This window comes from Notolepis coatsorum (assembly GCF_963971535.1).
Source record: "Notolepis coatsorum genome assembly, chromosome: 3".
Taxonomy (NCBI): domain Eukaryota; kingdom Metazoa; phylum Chordata; class Actinopteri; order Aulopiformes; family Paralepididae; genus Notolepis; species Notolepis coatsorum.
In genome coordinates this window covers 194,163,453-194,176,067 of record NC_140167.1, presented here as the reverse complement: position 1 = coordinate 194,176,067, position 12,615 = coordinate 194,163,453, and the positions used below count along the sequence as shown (strand labels likewise).

The following is a 12,615-nucleotide window of genomic DNA, read 5'->3' as shown; positions in this document are numbered from 1 at the left end:
TTCTGTATTCACCTGCGCCATATTTATATGCACGGCGAACAAACTAGTGCCAACCTCATTTCCGTCTCGTATTCCTGGGCCAGGCCGGGCATGTACAGACATGTCTTGTCGGTGGCCTTGAACCTGACTCTGGAGGCATGGCTCTGGCGCCTGTGGACCGCTGTCCAATAGGAGAATGAAATATTATGGTCTGGTCTAGGCTAAAGGGATATTCCGTGTATATGTACAAGGAATATACAAGGGATATCAAACAATATACAAATATTATGCAATATATATCAATCAATAAATATATATATTCGGTTTAATCTGATCCTTTGTAACAGTATGGATTACCTTCTTAGTGTGCTTTTTAAATGATAAGTTGGAGTCTAGAATGATACCGTAACCAAGGTACTTAAAATCAGAAACCACCATAAGTTTTTCGCCATTGCACAGTAGATCCGGCAACTGGGCGTGATTAGCTTGTTAATCTCAGCGCGGTACACCGTCTCTTGAGCGGGATCTCTGGCTAGGCGCCGCTCTGTGTTCAATAGATACCGCTCCGTCGCTTCTTTTGGGGCGTGGAAGGTAGGCATACCCTCTCGCCTCAGGAGTGGAGTTGCGTATCTCATCACTCCGTTGACTTTGACTCTCTTTGTCCCCTGCTCGAGGAGGGCTATAGCGTAAATGTCTTCCTTGGAACGAATGTCTTTCTTTTCGTTCTTAAAGGGCATTGTCTCTAGTGTCCATAGCCTCTCGACATGCTGTAGGAGGGTGGTGTCTTCTTCTGTCACTCTGGAGTGGAGGCAGTTAGTGGCTGCTGTTCGGTTAAGAGACTTAGCGAGGGGGCCTTGTAATGTCCATCCTAGGCGGGTCTCGACTGCTGCAGGACAGCCTCTGGGCCCTGTGTGGACCCGGTCTATCGGGACGATGAGGTCTGCATGGTCTGAGCCTATCAGCAGGGTCGGGGTGGCGCCGTCTATGAGCGGTATAGGTAGTTGACGCAGGTGCACATATTTATCCATCAGCTTGGCGATGGGGTAGGTGTACTGCGACAGGCCTATTTCTTGGCTGGTGAAAGCATTAGTAATCCTATACCGTCTCTCTGGCTGCCCGCTTGCTGCGATAGTGAAGGAGACATTCTCGCCCTTTATCGTCTTTAGATCTCTTCTTATTGTCCGAATCGTCATCTGGTTTTCGCTCCCCCGCAGCCCCAGCTGGGCCGCAGCGGACGCGAGGAGAAGGGTCTTCTCTGACCCGTCGTCAAGGACGGCGTAAGTGTCCATGACCTTATCTTGGTAACTCAGTGTTACGCGGACCACCTTTAAGAGCACCCGGGCGCCCCCGCTGCTGGCGGGGTCAATGTACATAACACTTGCCTTTGTGCTGCTTGAGGGTGCAGGCTTTCTTCTGTTACTGTCGTGTAGGACATCTAGGTGGGCTCCGTCACACCGACTACACCTCTTCTTTAAGCGGCAATCGGCTGCCATGTGACTGCGCGCACATCGGTAACAGCGTCGGTTGGACTTTATCCATTGACTCACCTCGTCGGCGGTCATCTTCTTGAACGTGTCACATTGTGACAACCAGTGTTCCTTTTCGCAGTACGGGCACACCATCTTCCACTTCTCTTTCATCGAGGGGGTACTGTGGTTCTTGCTGCTCGGTACTGATTCTGATTGGTGCATGACGGTCACCAATCTTCGGCCATCGTTTGCTCTCCTAGGTCCCTCTCTGGAGCTTGGGGTGCTCCGCATGAACGTATCCAACCGTAGGCTGTTGACTTCTCTCGCCAGGAAGTCGGCTAGGCCTAGGAGGGATGGCTCGGGACCGTTAGGATCACGGTGGTCTCTTTGCCGCCTGAAGCGCTCTTGTCGGGCGGGCGGAAGCTTCTCTAAAATCCTCTCGACATTAGAGTTCGCGTACAGTTCGTGCATACCCCTTTCTCTTTGCGCCCCCAGCATCCCTACCAGGGATTGTACCTTGATAGACAGGTCATCTAGTGAGCGATTGTCTGTGGCTGGGGGTAGGCGGTCAATATGCCTTATCTCTTGTATTACGTAGTCCCATATGCGTCCATATCTTTGGTCGAGTGCTGCTAGAGCCGCTGTGTATGGGGTAGTAGAGGTGGCATAGGCCAGCGCTATATTGTGCGCTCGGGGCACCTTGAGGTGCTTCAGTAGGATAGCATACTTGTACGGTTCATCAGCTACATCGGACATCATTGTCTCTAAGCACATTCGTAGCTCCGTGTACTGTGCTCTGTTCTCGTGGGTGAAGTCCGGAAACGTCGGTGTGCCAATGTATGATGCCATGGATGGCTGGCACATCGGTGAGCGTTGGAAGAGAGGCCTCCTAGGCGAGTCTCCTCTTACGCCTCTTGGTGGGCTGGTACCTGCTGGGTACCATGGCCCGCGTATCCAGGTGCTGTTCCTCGGGGCTGGTCGTGCGTCAAGCTCACCCGTGAATTGAGTCGGGGGTCTGTAGCGCAGAGCCGCGGGGGTAGAGCCTGGGCTGTACTGGACCTCCTGGTCCTGTGGAGTACTGTGCTGCTGTCGGGCTTGACTCTCCTCCTCTCCCTCTTCTTCTTCCTCTGGCAGGTCCTCTAGATCCTGTAGTCGTCTATTTAGCCTCTCCGCGGTGTAGACAGTTTCTTCCTTGTAGCTGGGTCTCACTTGGACCGGTCGGGGAAGGGGTTCGGAGGGGGGTATAGGCTCTCTCTGGTGGTCGGGCTCAGGGTCGCTTGATCGGGTAGGGGAGGGTGCCCTTGACCCTTGTCTTGACGAGGCCCTGGAACCCCGTGCGGAGGGAGGGGGTGTTGCCCTGGTGATCAGCTGCTCCATTATCTGCGCTTGTAATCGGTCGCGCTCGGCTTCGCGCTTGGTGAGAGCGAGGTCGCGCTCTGCTTCTCTTTTGGCACCGGCAGCGGCGCGCTGGGCTTCGGCGGCGGCGCGCTGGGCTTCGGCCCGGTCCCTTACCATATTCTCTTCCGTCTGAAGGCGTCTAATCTCTAGACGTATACGATCTTCATCGCTCCGTTGCTGCGCCTGAAGGCGTTCTCTTTCCATGGAAGAATGTTCGCGCTCACTAAGCGTCTGTGCTTGGAGTCGATCGCGCTCTGTTGAGGCTGCTAGGCTGGCGAGGAATGCCTGTGCCAGCATCTTGTCCGCCTCGCTGGGGGAAGACGCTGGTTGAGGTGATCCGCTCCTGGCAGTACTCGTTGGAGATCTGTTCTCCTGTGGCGAGTCCTGGAGATCCATCTCCGGGGTGCTCTCCTCTTCTTGTAGCGGGTAGAGTTCCATCCCTGGAGAGCTGTCTTTATCCTGGAGCTCTCCGGGGACTACTTCTTCGGTCTTGGCGGGGGGTAAAGTCATGTCGGGTCCCTCCTGGTCCCTACCGTGAGCTTGGTCAGTTACGTTAGAACCCACTAGGGCCTCTATTGGCGGGGTAGCCTGGTCGATAGGGTCGGACATAATTTTACTATCTACTTTTTCCGCGTTTACCGTCTGTAGAAAGCTAGGTAGTATATTGGCAACGTAATCCTCTAAGTACTGAGGTGTCTGCCGTCTACGCTGCGGGCGATCTACTTTAGGAGAACCGTTTTGTGGAGTGTTCATCATTGGCCATGTCAATATTAATACCACTATATTAATATTACACTAGTTACCATCCGGCTCGAAGGACCAATTGTAACTGAGGGGTACAATTCCCTGACTGTATTGATAAGTATGGTATCATTAAACCACTACCGCTTTATGTACTTTAATTACTGGCCATACAGTACATGATATATAAATATGATGAACACTTCCCACAATGAACCGGTTCCACACCAAGTGGTAATTAAGTATTTATTGCAGCAAAAGGTACATAATATACTTCTCTATTATACTTTGGATGCGCTTATAAGGCAAAGGAATGTGCGTAGGCAAATCAATAATGAATGTCCATTCTCTGGTTACGCAGGAGGTAATTATACAACCTGAATCTTAGGGAATTATATCTATGGTACACTAGTAATATATAGCGGGAGATACTGGAAGGGTCCCCCCGGTTGTAAGCCAGCAGGGGTAGAGGATCTGTCGGTAGTAGAGAGTCTGGTCAACGATGACTAAGGAGACTCCAAGTACAGGAGACGGTGCAATAGTCTCTTGATCCACAGACGAATACAGCTGTTCTCCGTAGACTGTAGCTCCACAGTGAAGAAAGCTAGCCGGCCTCAGGCTCTCTGAGGCACAGACTCGACCTGGCTCCTCACAGGGTAAATCCCACACGTGTAGGCGTCGGCGATTCTCCGCTCCATAAATCACAGGACCAAAACAAATATAATCCAGCCGCAAAGGGCTATGTAGTCGTCGGGTAGATTAATCCAGTGTACATGTCCACACGGTTCTCATCTAGGTCTCCTCGGGTGAAAGCGCCATGAAAGCAGCCCAGCCTGGATAAGCACTCTAGCTGATACGAGGAAGCGTTGGTGATGCTGGTCACTGTAGAACTTTAGCCGCACGATACACTATACACAAATAGACTATTACTGACTTAATAGAAATATGTCGCACTCGACGGTATAGCGCCAAACTCTGACAATTCAGTTATTAATTCGCACGTGGTCTCAATGCTCTATTTGGGGCCAAACAGGCCATACTTCACCGCACGGAGTATCGTGGGTGAGGCTTCAACTTATTGGGTAACTCTACTTCTGTATTCACCTGCGCCATATTTATATGCACGGCGAACAAACTAGTGCCAACCTCATTTCCGTCTCGTATTCCTGGGCCAGGCCGGGCATGTACAGACATGTCTTGTCGGTGGCCTTGAACCTGACTCTGGAGGCATGGCTCTGGCGCCTGTGGACCGGTGTCCAATAGGAGAATGAAATATTATGGTCTGGTCTAGGCTAAAGGGATATTCCGTGTATATGTACAAGGAATATACAAGGGATATCAAACAATATACAAATATTATGCAATATATATCAATCAATAAATATATATATTCGGTTTAATCTGATCCTTTGTAACAGTATGGATTACCTTCTTAGTGTGCTTTTTAAATGATAAGTTGGAGTCTAGAATGATACCGTAACCAAGGTACTTAAAATCAGAAACCACCTTAAGTTTTTCGCCATTGCACAGTAGATCCGGCAACTGGGCGTCTGTAATTATGTTGGTTTTAGAGAAAAACATACAAACGGTCTTGTTTACATTTAGGTGTAGGCATGAGGATCCTGTGATTAACTGTATCAAAGGCTTTTCTTAAATAAAAAAATACAGCACCAACTATTCCCCCTAAAGTCCAATTTAGATTTAATGCACTCAAGTAGAAAACAGTTTGCTGTATCTGTAGAGTGGTTGGGCCTAAAACCAAATTGCATAGGGTAGGACTGGTATTGACACACTTAACCCAGTTTTAACAATGCATGGTTCATGATCAAGTGTCTCACATTCATTACAGGTGACTGGCTGACTGCTACACAAATCACAAAATGGAAGGTTTGTAGTCATTACGGTTAGCATGAGCTTGTCAAATGCCATGGTGGCCAAAACAAAGGGCATGTGGGCCAAACCTGGTACTGCTATTGAGTTTCAAACAAAATAGGCTACACACCTAGATTTACATTTGAGTGAGGGGCTAAATTACAATTAAGATTTTCCAGGACAACATGGATTTTCTTCCAGGATATTTGGTAATTTTAGTACATTGTCCAGGTTTTCCATGACTGGAAATAATAATAGTCTCTGAATTCCAGGTTTTCCAGGACAAGTGGGAACCCTGATTATTCCTCCACAGACGCTCGTTATAAAGACTCTATAAACACATTGGAAACAGACCGTCTCAAGTGTGGTGAATAAAAGAGCTCATGTACTGTAGGTTCACATGAAAGTGTAGCGGACTAGAGGACGGACTAAAGCTGACGACGTGAAAAAAGCCGGTTGAAGCACAATGGAGCCTTTATAACTCAGCTTAGTGTGGAGTGCATGGGGTTTAGAGACTCGTGCTGTGATTGGGGTCAGGCCCCCTGTGTAAAACCGACGCATTGCCACACAGAACAGGAAACAACCAAGAGACCAAAAGCTGGATCACATGTTTCATGTAGAAATATCTTCAAACAAGTCAACGAGGCAGACTTGAGCAACTTGCCGTGGATCGTGGAGTTGTAAATTAGTGAAGAGATATTCTCTAAGTCTGCTGGAGCTTTTACCAGACGCCGGTCCCCTCACCTCTCCAGAGTCCGTCAAGGCCATGGAGTGATGAGCGCCGCAGGCCACCTGCGTGACCTTCTTGTTGAGCAGGCTGGCCGACACCAGCGCCGGAGACACGCCCTGGTTGGTGGCCCCGTTCCCCAGTTGGCCGTAGATGTTATGCCCCCAGGCAAAGAGCTCTCCCTCTGAAACACAAAATGGTTGGTGGTACAGTCGTTCTGTAAAAAGGGGAATTCCACCAAAACAGGGATAGTTCGACAGGCAAAAACTTCAGTCACCAAACATTTAAATCTGCAGTACTCCTCGAGTATATATTTCCATACTTGATTCATATTGGAATAGGGCCCGGCCGGCGCATCACAGCGTCACACGGCTGGGCCATGTTCCAATATGAATCGAGTGCGGAAATACACTTTGCCCATTTGATGCTTCCCGGCTCGCGGCTTGGAACCGGGCCGTGGGCCAGAACTCCAACCACGGGACTCAGTGAGTAAGCTAATGCCATTGCATCCACTAGGCCTACTACTCACGACTAGCAAGCATTCCATACAATGTAGGGTTCTATTTCCACGAGGCTGGTCCAAGCACTGATGCAGGTGCATTTGCAATTTGGTATGTGCCAAATTGCTAATTTCGTGGTTCAATGTGAACCCATCTGCGCCGGGATGTGTGGGATGGGGTAGCTGGCAGTGTGTCGATACAGAAACGCTCGCGCAGTACAATACTGGTATCCGTTTTGGCATAAAATGACGCCTGCTCACACCGCACCAGGGGCGTGGCAGTGGCTCAGGAGGTAGAGCAGTCGTATGGTAATCCGGAGGTTCCCGGTTCGATTCCCGCTCCTCCCGGGCAGCGTGTCGAAGTGTCCTTGAGCAAGATACTTAACCCCTAATTGCTCCCGATGAGCAGGTTGGCACCTTGCATGGTTGCCTCTGCCGTTGGTGTGTGAATGTGTGAGTGAATGGGTCAAATGTGAGGAACAAATTGTAAAGCGCTTTGGATAAAAGCTGCTATATAAATGCACCATTTACCATGGTGTTGCACCACATCCAAGCGCAGACGCTGGTGATCAGAGCTATTTTCAGGACAGTAGTGACTAGTGACTGTGCGAGTCCCTGTTATTATATTGATGTCATACTTTGCATTTCATCCCACTTTGAAGTAAATCCATCAGCTGAATGGAACCTTCTAATCAGTTGACCGCAACAAGCCATGTAAGCTTTACACTTGGTTATTGAATTCATGTGTGGATCAGAATCAATCGATTATGCATTATTATGCATTATATATTATTATCTTATGCATTATATATTATTATTATTATTACAGAGTGGAAAACATCATGGTGACAGTAACATTGGTCTCCCTCCACTCCACTCCTCCACTCTGCAGTAAACAGAAAATACATTTCTGGTATCCCTTCCCACTTTATCCAATCAGGAGAGAGACCCCTAGATATTATTTTACTTGTTTCAAGAAATCACCTAATTTTCAAGTAATTATTCCCTTCCCTGCCTGGCTACTCCTCCACACCCAAGAGTAAAACTACTTTTACAAACGGGACAGTACACTAGGTAGGCAGTGGCCCTGGCTAAGCACAGCTATTCTTACCCTACCTACTTTCATACACGTCCAATGAAATTCATATGTATGTTAGAGTGATGCTCTGTTGTGAGGAGAAGATGACTTTTGACCTAAATCTAGCAAAGTTGTTTACCATTCCAGTTAGTTACATCGTGCCAAGGTTGATTCTCCTAACTAGGCCATTTTCATCTGCTTGAACAATCTTATCACACTTTTCACTGTAACCTTGCTATTTACATTTTTTATTTTTATGCTCGCTTATGCCTGTATTTTTTTACTGTTGTATGTCCGTTCTATTTTATAATTTTTAGACTATTTTTAAACTTAATCATTTTAAACTATTTTATTATTTGTATTACTGAATAGAGAGCCTATTAGGATGTTAGATCCTAATGTGAAACACTGTGATTTACCATACCTTGCTATGCTCGCTCATGCCTGTATTTTTTACTGTTGTGAAGCACTTTGTACTGCAACCAAGCTTATTATTATTATTGATTGCTTGACATCACAAAGCAAATTGTTCTCAACAGCTTGTTTAGGCTCACTGAAGACATCAAACTGCCAACAACAAGCAGTACCTATGTCACCGCCCCCCCCCAGCATCTAAATAACACTGCAAATCCATATACATTTCTAGACAAGAAACAACGAGGCGAACAACAGGCTTCAGTATTATCAGTGGATATGGCAACGCTGCATGATTGTTTCCAGTTTCTGAAGTCTGGATCTTTAAGGATTCAATGCATTGAAATGATGACGCCACATCGTTCCCGGGCCGTAGTTGTCTCAGTATCACCTTCCTTCTCTGTCGGCCGGTGAACAGATGTGCAGGGACGTGCCGTTACCTTCGGTTGCCAGGAGGACGTGGGGCCCGCTGCCGTAGCTCAAGCTGACCACCTTCTGTCCACTCAGGGAGTCCAGCTTTTTTCTTTTGTTCAGTCCGAACACATAAGCCTGAATGGGGAGAGAGACGGAAAGAGAGATTGAATTCAGATGTCCGACACAAACATGCCTCAAACTCTCCCTCCTTGGGTTGGGTGAGACCAAAAGTCTACAGAGACCTCAGAAGATGGAGTCAATGACACGGGCGTTCATGAACAAAAGTGTCCATCCATTCAATTATTCTCTAACTAACTAGCACCAATTAAACTATATATCTGGTTAACTGGCTGACTGCTGACTGTGATGGCTCAAGCTCAGTTCTGAGGTCTATGTTTGAGAGGAGAGGAACGGAGACAACATGCCCTGTAAGTTGAGGAGATAGTAGGATATTGAACAGGAGACTATGGTTCGTTGAAACGGCAACTTAATGTACCATCTTGTGCCGGCATCAGGACATTTTAACTATTGCAGATTTAGGCCTACCCCATTCCCATTGACTTAAGAAAAAGGTGCAAAGTTGGAGCTGATCATGCGAATCCTCCCTCTCCGAATACACAATTCCAAAGACAGATTGACGCATGGTAAGTTAGTAACACAGTGAGCCAACCAAAAGAAAACATCTTCAAAAGCAAACCAGTTTGTCTCATTTAGCTAGAAAGGTCACTGGGCCAAGACCCACTTACTTTTCATCACCTTCATCCCAGTTTCCCTTTTTGACCTCTCACCTCGCCATCACTAGTGATGAAGATGCCCTGATTGCCAGACGTGCCAAACACACAGGCCTTCCGAATGTGGGACAGCTCCCGGGGACCAATCAGGCTTCTGAACAGAGGCCATTGGCTGACGTCCACCATGGTGTTCCTCCTTTGAACCTGTGGCTATGGCGTTGGGGAGGAGGTGGCCGGACCTGGGATCCACAGCAGGGGAAAGAGGAGGGTCTAGGTCGTGCTGCCGCTGTCTTTGATGCTAGGTAAGTAGGTATGAAAATAAAATATGCACACACACACCGAATGAGAAGCGCTTTTGTTGACCAATCACTTCTTTCATTCAAACAGCTTTGGGGGCAGACAACCAAATAACATGACAAACTCAAGAACCTAGATCCAAAAGAAAGTTAGCTTTGCTAACATCGTCAGATTGTAGCTACATGACCGACTCATTGGTCAGCTGCATCTCAACTGAGCCTAGGCCTGGGCAGACTGGGGGTGGGTCAAGGTTGGGTGCTTCCGTTTCAAGTTTTGTTTTATTTGTCACATATAAAAGGTATTGTACATTATAGTGAAAAGCTTGGTTCTGTATGATCCTCCTGAAATTGTGCTTCATACAGTAAAAAGTAAAAGAATAAAGACCAAACACTATACAAAACTAAAATGTACAAAATGCTAAAATGAGGTAGAGGTAGTTCACATATTTTAGTAATATATAGATAAAGTTACTTTATCACAAGGTGTTCTTGAAACTCACATATATCTGAGTTATGTCCTTGAGTGAAAATTCCATTACAACAAAGTCACAATTTAAAAACTGTGTATTAATATTGGAAGAACCAGACTTTGTACTTGATTATTCTTCAGTTTTGAGTGAACTAACGCTAAACCCTCGGTCCCACTGAGGACATTATTAGTTAGTGTGCTAGGTGGTTGGCTAACTAAGTTAAGTTTGAGCTATAGCTATAGCCATATGGTCTAGGTCAGGATAATCAAACCAATATTTGTGAACAGTAACGTTAGCCACTCTATCCCAAAGCCAGAAACAAAATAGCTAATAGCTAGTTGTTTGTATTGAGCCATACTGTAATATTGTACCCATTCTGCAATCTGTTAATAAAGTTTTCGATCAATCAATCAATCAATCAATCAAACAACGGTGTGTGGTGTCATCGGGTTGTATGTTCTGATTAAGTGAACCCACAGAATGTTGAGTTTTTACAGCGAAATCAGATTAATTCACTAGTTATATTAGCAGCCCTGAAGCAGAATTATTGTTTTACCTTCAGCTTGTTGCCTTGGCTTATAGTTATACCACTAACGTTACCTGGTAGTAACCTGTAACCAGCCGTGACCTACTAGGGAACGAAAGACCACGCAATTGCGCACTGCATTCTGGGTATTACTCGCCATTTTGCGAGGCCCATCGCGTGATTACGAAACCTAGCCGCATTTCTCGGAGACGCTCTCTGATTGGCCGACGCCTGTTTCTACACTGGTTAAGCTTAGGCACTCTTCGAAGTTGGTTAAGGTTAGAGTTTGTCTTAGAGCGTGACGGCAAGTTCTTTCGACGGTTAAGCTTAGGGACTCTTTCGAAGTTGGTTAAGGTTAGAGTTTGTCTTAGAGCATGGCGATATAACGCCAGGTAGTTTGCAGGCTGTTTGACGTGGAAATGGGCAAAGCCGCAGCTCGTCACGGATTGGGCAAACGCGTCAGTGGCCAATCAGAGAGCGTCAGTCAGTGCCAATCAGAGAGCGTCTCCGAGAAATGCAGCTAGGTTTCGTAATCACGCTAGCCGTTGATTGATTGGTTGAAAACTTTATTAACAGATTGCAGAATGGGTACAATACAGTACAGCGCGGGGATGCAGACCAGAGAAAGACTTTTGTCTTGTTTACATCAGGGTCCCCCATTTTCAATTCATCATAACATCATGATACATGACATACAGATATACAGTACTGCTACATCTATACATTTATGACATACCAGATTTGCAAATACAGTACTGTTTGTGATACAAAAAGAGTCCAGAAAAAAAGAGTATATACATTTAACGTAGAAACTGTACATTGGAGGAGGTTGGGTAGGAGGGGTGGGTGGGGGACACTGTACAAGTGTACAAGCAAAACTGTACATTGGAATATTGACAAATGTACAGTGGACTGGTGATTTTAATGAGCTGCTTCCTCCATTATCTGAAGCTGAGCGTGTACTGTATCTTGTTAGCGGAGTTAGCTACTACACAGGCTCCGGAATATAAAATCGCTGAGTGCTCACAAACTTTAGGCTGGGCACAGGACCTGCGAATTTTCAAAGTCAACAACCAGAAAATCGTTGTCATCTCAGAGGTGTATATGTCACCATCACACACATACTACAGATTCTTACACGTAAGCCATATCGTGTTTATGTTCATGTTGTATGTCATGTATGTCTTAAATGTCATGATTAGATTAGTTTAGATGTAGATAGATAGACAGATAAGTAGTTTACATTTGACTGGGACTAGATATCTATAGCTCCCTCTAGTGCCGTGCCCATGTAAGTCACTAACCTTGGTGAAGTAATTTCTGAGGTAGTTTAGAACAATGAATGAATGAAAACTTTATTTAACAGATTGCAGAATGGGTACAATACAGTACGGCTCAATACATACAATTGTTAAGGGGATGCAGACCTGATAAAGACGTTTGTCTTGTTTCCATATAGACATTTATGACATACACAACATACATGACATTTATGGCATAGGGACATATAGGTATTTAGTACTGATACATTTGTGACATAAACGGTATTCAAATATACAGTACTGTTACCCCTAGATCCTGACAGAGTATATATGATGGGGAGGGGACTGTACATTAGGAGGGGGTGGGTGGGTGGGAGAGAAATATACATACGGCGGGGAGGGAATATATACATGCGGTGGGGAGGAGACTGTCTATTAGGAGGTGGTGGGGGTTTTGGGCATTTACGGTGGCCAGTTTCGAATTGCAGCCTCCCGTAGGTGCTCTTTAAGAGCGGTTTTCAATGTGGGTAGTGATTCACATTCCTTTACAGCTTTGGGTAGGGTGTTCCACATTGTTGTGGCATAATTGCGAAACGTGTTATAGTCCCTTGTTTGAGCCGAATCTGGGTTTTACATGATTTGTTGAGCTTCCTCTGGTGTAGTGGTTGTGGTATTCACTGACCTTTGGGAAGTATTTTGACATGTACATGGGTACCCCGGTCGTATAGTGTATCTTGTG

At 46.3% G+C, this 12,615-nt stretch overlaps 1 protein-coding gene across 1 annotated transcript in view; it reads right to left on the bottom strand.

Moving 5' to 3' along the window:
• The window catches only part of LOC311224426 (RCC1 and BTB domain-containing protein 1-like), a gene marked incomplete at its 3' end in the record, with an annotated part of 66,618 nt that extends 55,901 nt beyond the window's left edge, over nt 1–10,717 (bottom strand). The window contains exons 1-4 of the mRNA XM_084309409.1: nt 10,645–10,717; nt 9,380–9,620; nt 8,618–8,726; nt 6,204–6,370 (exon numbers count right to left, since the gene is read on the bottom strand). Of these exons, the coding sequence (XP_084165535.1) occupies nt 6,204–6,370; nt 8,618–8,726; nt 9,380–9,508 (405 nt within the window). The 5' untranslated portion in view covers nt 9,509–9,620; nt 10,645–10,717. The remainder of the gene's footprint in view (nt 1–6,203; nt 6,371–8,617; nt 8,727–9,379; nt 9,621–10,644) is intronic.
• Between the last annotated feature and the right edge of the window lie 1,898 nt (nt 10,718–12,615).